The 9,553-nt window shown below is 38.9% G+C and overlaps 1 protein-coding gene across 1 annotated transcript; it reads right to left on the reverse strand.

Annotated features, from left to right (window-relative positions):
- Nucleotides 1-1,832: 1,832 nt before the first annotated feature.
- LOC147615647 (beta-carotene isomerase D27, chloroplastic-like) lies at nucleotides 1,833-6,800 on the reverse strand. Its single transcript, XM_086778175.1, has 7 exons — nucleotides 6,065-6,800; nucleotides 5,063-5,202; nucleotides 4,426-4,518; nucleotides 4,275-4,336; nucleotides 3,750-3,856; nucleotides 3,234-3,329; nucleotides 1,833-2,141 (listed from the first exon to the last, which is right to left on the reverse strand). The coding sequence occupies exons 1-7, from the start codon at nucleotides 6,300-6,302 to the stop codon at nucleotides 2,044-2,046; spliced, it is 834 nt and encodes a 277-aa protein (XP_086634301.1). The 5' UTR covers nucleotides 6,303-6,800; the 3' UTR covers nucleotides 1,833-2,043.
- Between the last annotated feature and the right edge of the window lie 2,753 nt (nucleotides 6,801-9,553).

Genomic DNA, 9,553 nt, shown 5'->3' on the forward strand with positions numbered 1-9,553 from the left:
CCACTCACCGCCTGGTGCACTTGAACCAAGAGGGGTGTTGGCTAGACCAAAGAAGACAACCCAGTCCTCCTTTCAAGCCCCACACAACCTTGATTCCCAACGTACTCTTGATAGCCCGATCTACTTGTGAACCCTTCTTCTGCTCATGCTAATGCATAACTACTCAAGCCTCCCCTTCTCAAAGGTCTCACACATCTTGTTTGCTCTATGCTAATACAATGAGTATCATCATAATATCTCTCAATCCACCCTAATTCCAACAAGGCTTTGTCATCATGAATTAACGGTACCCCATGAAACTCATGACAAAGAAGAGGTTTGTAAACCATATTTAGTTAACATAGTGATGAATCACCAGTAATATCGCAAACACTTGTAATGAGTACCTTCATTAGTACTATGACTCCTATCATTTGACGTTGCAGGAACTCTTACGATGCTCTCAGATAAAAGGCCAACCATTTGTGAAAGCCTTCTAATTGGTCATGGGTGCCTTGGGTCACTTACTCCCAGATGGCCTAGTGAGAAAATGCTTAGGAAATATAAAATACAACTTCTTATGTTTGTAATTCTTATGGTCATGGGTGCCTTGGTCACTACTCTCGAGCGCAGCCTAGTGAGAAAATTATTAGGAAATATTAAAGACTTCTTACTCATTCTCCCATTACATGAGAAAGGACTTCACTATTTTTTTTTAAAAAAAAACATGGTATTCCTCTCTCTCTCTCTCTCTCTCTCTCTCTCTCTCTCTCTCTCTCTCTCTCACACACACACACACACACACACACACACACACGTGCATACATTGAGATAATTAAAACACATAAAAATTTCAATGATTAATCCTTAATCCTTGCTGAAATTTTGGCTAAAATCAGGTGCAAAAAATTGGTTTCCATGGAAAAAATTGATAAAAATTATTACTCTTAATTAACATAGTGATTAGTCCAAATTGATCCCTATTAGCCCTTGGAGGGAAGCCTTTAAGGCTTATACACCTTATATGACAAACTCTTATACAAAAATCTTGTAAGATGATATTGTTCACGCCCTATGCTCATACCCAACCAAGCCTTTGAAGCGGAGCCCGGCACGCGTGCAAAAACCGCCGCCTTTGCTGCTTTTTGCAGCCACTGTGCTGTCCCCGCTTTCGCCCACGTCCGGCAGCCCTAGCCCTAGCTGTCCCTCCCGCTACTCTAACGCCCAACTTGCACCTGCGCCTCCACCATTTGCGCCTCCCATAGACCTTCATTGGCTTTTAGCGCCACCTCCTCTCCACCTGCTTGCGCCCGGCGGCAACCTTCCCGTCTTCAACGACGCACCACCACCAGCCTCTCTTGCATTCCGTCCCCCGCTTGCACGGCCGGCACTCATGCGTCACATGCAGCAGCAAAGCTGGTGAGAAATCCGCGCTGCAGAAAAGAGAGAGAGAGAGAGAGAGAGAGAGAGAGGAGAAGAAGAAGAAGAACGAGGTGAGAGAGGGCAGAGAGGAGAAAAAGAAGAAAAAGAAGAATTGAGAAACGAATTAAGAAAAGAAAGAGATTAAAAAAAAGGAAGAAATCATTGAAAATTTAAAAGGAAAAAAGGGAGGTGAAAGAAAAAGAAGAAAGAAGAAGATTTGAAAATTGGAAAAAGTAAAAAAGGGAAATTGAAAATCTGCAAAGGCAGATATTCTTGATAGAATACGCATAATAGGCAAAGTAATTACACAAGAAACGTGAAAATTACTCATTTTTCGTGACAAATTATGTGTGATTTGTGAAGAATTACCCGATCGCAATTCTATACCAAAGTTTTCCTACAAAAGAGGGTGTGCACGCACACATGATATCGGGTCTTCGAACATAAAACCTTACATAAAATTGGAATAAGCTTAATACATTCTTTGTCCATATAATAAGCCTTCGTTCATAGTGCTTTCGGCTAAATTTTTTTAACTATACAATCTTTTATGTTACTTTTTAAAATTTAATAGAATTTTCAATCTAGATAAGCGGTTGATAGACAAACTTGCGAGGATTTGAAGGCACCATCTACATAGTTTTAAGGACATGCTTTCTCAACATTGGCAACTTTGATGTTCATTGAACTCAATGGTGAAATCTTGGGGCAATCTCTATCCTTTCCTTGGGCATTCATACCTATAAAAAAACAGCAAACTCAACATTTACTTGGGATAAATATTGATCATTTCAACAAATACAGTATTGTTAAGCTTGTTAGTTTGGAAAACTATCAAGACAAGTTTGTAGATATTGCATGCCAAACAAAAGGGGATTTTTATCAATTCTGTTAGCATGAAATACATGGTACAACTATAAGAAAAACAATAGTGAGAAATAATAGAGCTAAGGGATTACAATAAAAAAGAATCGAAAAGTGAGCAACAATAATAGAGCTAAGGGATTACATTGCCAAAAGGAAGGCTCAAAAAAAGATTTGGTTGAGCAAGGGTAGGAGGGTAGACATTCGGACTTATACATGACTAGCATGAGGCCGGACGGTTGATTATAGTGTGAACTAGATTATGGACTATATGAGAGAGTAGCTTTGTAGACCTTGTGTAGGACTCCGACCTTAGGAGAGGGGCTTCCCAAGGACCTAGTTATTGGTATAGCCAACTGGCCAACCGCATGCACTAGTGATAGTCATGAGGATTAGGGATGTGTGGTGTGGGACATGTATGCCAAGCTACCTTAGGGTTGCATTGGTCTCTAACATGGGGATAGCTTCCTCTGATATCCGTTTTGGAGCCTACGGATGGGTGGCGAATGCCAGCCACCCCACCTATGTCCTCATGAATGTATTTGAAGATTATGGATGGGTTTATGCATGTATGAATCTTGGGCGACACATAGATACGTGGACTTCTTACTAGGGCCTTATAGCGTTTGTGTAAGATGGGTGAGAGTTTAGGATTAAAACGACATGGTCAACATAAGTTTGAAAACCTAAGAGGCAAAATTATGAATGTACTTTATTATCTACAGTATCATGTTGCCAACTATTCATCAATGATGATTTTGCTTTCCTTGTTTTAAAAATGATAATAGATAAGTGGAATGAACCCTAATGTCATGGTTCTTATGAGACTTATTTAGTTAGCTTCAAAATACTTTCAAGTGCATGGCAACCTTTTGAAAAAAATATTTTTGTGAATGAATGCAAAGTTTGACTTTTTCTTTCGTTGTAAAAGTTAGCTTGAAATGATGGTGCAAAAGTGAGGAGCATACAAAGAGTCTTGTAGCATGGTTGTGACATAGCTGGGTCTTGCTCTAAGGGAATCTGCTTTTGGCCATAAATCATGTCGCAACTCATGTCCTCAAAATCTGAACATAAAATGATGAAAATTAATGACCATCGCATGATATCAAACTATGTTTACATAAATTGTGCCACTTGTTGAAAATGTCGTTCTATTTTTCACAAAGTTGAAAAATAAGCAATATAGAGGTTAGGAAACTTTCTTTGCAATTTGTAGCACCTCTCTAACTAAAGATGCCACAAACTTCATATATGTAGGTGGCAATCAAGGCAGCATGTTCAAGCTAGCTTTGAATGCTTAGTACTTATCGAATGAGAAACTTGTGTTCGCATGAGTGCATGCATGTGTGCTTGTGTTCGCATGAGTGCAAGCAAGTGTGCATGCATGCATGTGCGCTTGGTGTTAAATGAAAGCAACCTATGTTCGACTCCATGTAAATGTATATATGTGCTTGCATTAGTGTACATAGTATGTGAAACCATACTTGGGACCATGCTCACATCAGCTCCAAATTCCTTCTTGATGAATTTTTCCGAGGGTATCTTGCACATATTCACACACATGCCCACACAGTTGCTACTCTCAAGGTATCTGAAAAAGCCAATAAAATCATTTTAAAAAAAGGCCCCTTGGAAGCTTATATGCTAACAAAAGCTGTTCGGACTAAGCTAGATAAATTAGATGCATAATTAGAAGCATTGATGATTAAGCCTACCCATGAATTAATAATTAAGTAAAAATTAAGAGTTTTTCTACTACAATTATGATTATTATTATTGTTGTTGTTGTAGTAGTACATACATATGAAATTATAATTAGGTGGTCTACCTGCGATTATTGATGTGTACCACACTCGTTGTGTATAACTATTGTTGTTGTATATACATATGAAATTATAATTTCATATTCATATACAACACTGTTTATGTGTACCACACTCATTGTGTATAAGTATTGTTGCTGTATATATATATATATATAATTAATTAATTATAATTGGGTGGTTTACCTGCACTTCTTAATGTGTACCACACTCTTTTGCATCACCCCATTAACCTCGGCCTCTCTAATCTGCTCCATCATATATACAACAGTTTTAAATACAACCCAATTATGTTAAACTCACCTAAAAATGAGGTCTAATTAGGGCTTAATCATACCTCAGCTGGGCCAACTAGCCATTGGAAGAAAAGAGGGGTGGTGAAAGCGTAACACTCCCATGTGAACTTTGAAGGTCGGAGAACAAACCGGAGCTGCCATGAGACATCATAGGTAAGATAATGCAATTTTGAAGCAAGGTATTGCAATTTTAGAGATGTTAGGTACTTCACAATACAATTCTAGAGATAAGTTAGGTCCTTTACACATCATTCCACACTGGTCGTATGGACACCATCAGACATCATAAGCATGGTATTGCAATTTTAGATAATTGAAGTTCTTTGCAATGCAATTCTAGATAAGTAAGGTCCTTTACAGATCATTCCACACCGGTCTTATGGATGACAAGCAAAATTGCTTGTCCTTCTGCAAATGGTGATAAGCCCAAGCTGCCCATGAGATTGGGGTTTGTATAATGGCCCTCTTCCATGATGATTCATGGAATGGGGTTTAGGCATCTGCTACTTCCATGGTGGCAATGGATGTGTGTTTTTGATGATGTGTTCATCTATGCCTATGGGACCAGAGCAAGATAGTGTGTAAAGGGCTTCAATTGAAAGTAGTATTGCTTGCCTAAGAATGTAAGAATGAAGATAAAGCAAGTTGTTTGTATGTAAAGACATTGGTTATTTTTACCATGTGTGGGAGCCAAAGGGGTATGGTTATGCCCAAAACATCTAGAACCGTCTCTCTCTGACGTGTTGGGCTTCTTGATGTGGCCAATTGTCTCGAGATGTCAATCAACGCTTCGTAACCTTTCAGTCTTGTTGTAAAGCCTGCTTGCAAGCAATGCACAATCCATAGCTTCAAATCAATTGGTTAGTATTCATTGATGCCCCCATTAAATTAGTTCCCACCCTGAAGTAACTCTATTTACTAGCATTGGTGCTATATACATAAAGGATAGACAAAATTTAGATCAATTATTTAGTTAGTAACAATCAATGTATACTAAAGAGGTAGTTTAGTACTAGCATTATTGTTCATAGAGAGCATTAGGATTAACATTCCATGTATACTAAAGGGGTAGTTAACTACTAGCATTATTGTACATAGAGAACATTAGGATTAAAACATTCCATGTATACTAAAGAGGTAGTTTAGTACTAGCATTATTTTACATAGAAAACATAAGGATTAACATTCCATGCACAACTTGTTTACACTTATTATTAGCAATAGCATTGTGCATATAAAGAACGTGACAGAGATGAAGTGTTCATACATATTGCCTTTTTGTAATGGGCACCAAACCTATTGCTCAAGTTAATGGGTGCTATTTTTGTAATTGGGATTTCCTTTCACAAATATTGGTTGCATTATTATATTATTGGGCAATTTTAGCAAACTAGAAAATCGAATGAAGGAGATTTATTGTCAAATTTTGGTTTTAATTTCTGGCATTTTGCATATTATTATTGAAAGAGTTGTGCATTTTGAAAGCATCGGTTTGAAGATGGATATAAATTCCACAAAATTGGTCTTCTTAGACAAAAGACCAAAAATCTTGCATCAAAAAATGTTGAGTAATGGGCAGTTTGAAACAAGTAATGGAAATTACCTGCAAATCAGAAATTTGGAAGGGAGGCAACTTTTGCAGATGGGAAATTTGGGGAAAATTAATAAAATTGGGTTTACCTGTTGTTTTGCTCATGCAGCTTGCGAGGTGGTTGATGCAGAAGCGATCAACGAGGGAGTCCTTGTACTGCGATTTCTGGCCTAGCGGGGCGGGCTTTCCCACCATGCCGCATCGCACCAGATTCAAATTGGGCGCAGCTTTTCCGCCCACCAACGCGGGAAAGCGACCGGGCAAGCTCAAATTCCCGCCCAAAAATCCACGAACAGAACTCGAATCCACCATCAAGTCGCACTTCATTGCGTGAAAAAGCAGCAAAATCTCCTCAAATCGGCCTAATTCACAGCATGGGAAAGAACCTGATCCCCCCAAATTAAGCTTTTTCAATGCCCATTTCACAGCACAGTTCGCTCCTATTTTTCTCTCATGAAGCGGCGCCCAAATCAAGCCCAGATGGAGCTGATCCCCTCATTTCAACCCGATTTCAGCTCTAGTCCAGAGCCATCATTGCAAGCGCAGCAGCAAAGGCTCTTTAAAAATTAGGCAAAAAGCACTGCAGAGAGAATTTTCTGGAGAACAAAGGAACCACACAAGAGAACAAGAAAGCAAAAGGAATTACTGCGGGAAGAGGGGGAGACCCAGATCAAACCATGGCGGAAGCTGTGTGTGCTGGGGAAGCTTTGTGAGGGAGAGAGATAGTGTGAAAATGGCAAAGGGAGAGAGCCCTTTTGCCGACCTGATTGCTTGTCGTTGAGCCGCCTCGGCATCGCCCAACTCGCAGATCCTCTAGAACGTGATTTATTCATTTTATTGTTGGCTTTTTCGTTCTTATTATTTTGACCTTATTTTGGCTATGCTCTATCCAAACCCTGGTTATTAATTCCCTTAGGCCTTCTTCTACAAGGCTAGTTTTCGGCCATGCTCTATCCAAACCTTGGTTATTAATTCCCTTAGGCCTTCTTCTACAAGGCTAGTTTTCAACATTGCACTTCAAAAAAAAAAAACCCAATACGTGTGTGCACATGTGTACTTGTGGTTTTTATTGTTTTGGGAGAGGAGGGGTGCGTATGTGTGTTCATGCACATGTCTGTGTACGTATACCATAGTTCCTAGTTTTGGGAGGTGTGGGAGATGTATGTGTGTGCATGCACACGTGTGTGTAAGTATATCTATAGTTTTTTTTTGGGGGGGACGTGTGGGAGCGTTGAGGTTCAAGAATACACATTTCAATTGACTAAGTTTGCAAAAATAACAGCGTGACAATTTTAAATGATTTCATGAGCCCCTTTAAAAAGGTTACACATAGCACCTCTACTTCGGAAATACCAATTGCCTCACAAAAGACAATGTAGATTTTATTTCATGAGAAGATTTCAAATAGCCAGATGCAATGTTTCCATTGCAAAAAAGTTGTGATGGATATGAAAAAATTCCACTTACCAAAGAGCAAATCCACACGCCTCAAGTGCAAGAAAAAAAATGTCCTTTCCAAGGCTAAGTTGAAAAATAGTAATTGGACTCTCTACTTGCTTGAGATTCTAAATTTTTTTAGTTAAAATACTAATTGATGTGCAGATTTTTTGAGGAAAAATGGCATCTTGAATTGTTGGGATTCTTTTTTTCAATACTATTCTATTTTCACAAGTAGAGCCAAGAACTTCTCAAATGGGCTTTACAAAAGAAAGTGTATTTTGCAACCCTTTCCACTCCATGCATGTTAATCTATCTAAAGTTGTTTTGAATAGCTTGTATCCCACTTAATTTAATTCTAAACGTGGTAGGATATAGCTCTAAAATACACACTTGCAAATTTCCAATGCAAACTATGACCAATTGGGGAACATTTGTAGTTGCACCATCTTGAAGTGTGTGGCAACAAACTTGGGCATTGTGACATTTGTAGTTGCACCATCTTGAAGACTTGTGTATTAACAAAATTGGGCACTGTGACATTTGTAGTTGCACCATCTTGAAGACTTGTGTATTAACAAAATTGGGCACTGTGACATTTGTAGTTGCAACTGTGTTGCACAACAAACTTGGGCATTGGGTTATTAGTGAGTGAAAACTACACTTCAACTTCACTAGCACATTGATCCACATATTTTTAAAATATATATAAAGCTAGATACGTAGCGTGACATTGTTGAAACTCTTATTGGTCCGATCAAAGGGAGTGCTTGCTCATCTATTTATGAAGTTCTTTTAGTGCTACTTAACTCCCACTAACACATACTTTAAATCTCAACATATTCACAAATATCTATCCTACGTTAATAGGTTTTGGGAGCATTTTTCTATAGTGTTCCTTTGTGGTGCTTTTGTTGAAACTTGCGCATTATAAACCTTTCTAATTTGATATAATATTAGTCTCTCTCGCTTTTGTAATCTTGTTGAATTCAAATATATGACTTTATAAAGCTTTCACAACTCTCAAATCTAGAAAAAGCCTTTGTTTGACCATTGTCATAGTAGAAGAATAGCTTAAGCAACATAAAACAAGGTTGAACAAACAACAACTTTGACTTTATTGATAATTTATTAATTCAAGCTTCAATTTAATGTGAATATTCGTGCACATCAAAAACAATCAAAAAATAGAAATGAGATTCTAATTGATAATTTCAACTTTAGATGAACTCAAACTACAAATGTAATGCAAGTTTTTGTGCACACAAACAACAAATATAAAATAAAAACAAGACTCCATACTATGATATTTTTGATAAGATTCCAAGCTATAATTTGTGTTGGAATTAGGGTTGCAGGAATGCACACACAACTTCAAGAAGATGAGGAAGCTTGAGCACAACACAGTAGTGTATTATGAGTGCCAAAAATGAAAGATAACAAGCCCTAGAAGATAATGGGCGTATATACAATGCACGGGGGAAAAAACCTCCTAGTGAGGGAAAAAGTGCCCCGGCGGTCCTAAGTGTGTTCACACACATCACTACTATAATATGGTAACAAATCCCCCCTGGAGTGATGCGGTGAACAAGAGCTAGCACTCATGTATAGGGAAGTGTCTAGCTATGTGGACGAATCCACAAAAGGGAGTAAGCCCAAAGCTTTGCGAAAAGCTTCGAACTTCTCACGAGGCAGAGCCTTTGTGAAAAGGTCTGCAAGGTTATCCTGTGTTGGCACATAAGCCAAACTGATCTCTCCTGCAGAGAGTCTCTCCCTGACATAATGGTAGTGCACCTCAATGTGCTTCGTACGAGCATGGAACACTGGGTTCCGCGCAACTGCCAATGCGCTCTGACTGTCAGTGAAGATGGTGGTGGCAGATGGCTGCCCAACACCCAAATCAGCCATAAGGCGTCTGAGCCACACACACTCAACCGTAGCTGTGAAAGCTGCCCTGTACTCAGCTTCACAACTAGAAGTGGCCACAGTAGGCTGCTTCTTGCTCAACCATGATATGCATGAGCTTCCAAGCATGAAGCAAAAACCACTCGTGGACACGCGTGTGTCATAACAACCAGCCCAGTCAGAATCTGAAAAAGCATGTAAATCTGGCGACAATGATCCCCCCTTGGGATAAAACA

The sequence above is a fragment of the Cibotium barometz genome, chromosome 39, assembly GCF_041138505.1.
Source record: "Cibotium barometz isolate CiBa-2024 chromosome 39, ASM4113850v1, whole genome shotgun sequence".
Classification (NCBI taxonomy): Eukaryota; Viridiplantae; Streptophyta; class Polypodiopsida; order Cyatheales; family Cibotiaceae; genus Cibotium; species Cibotium barometz.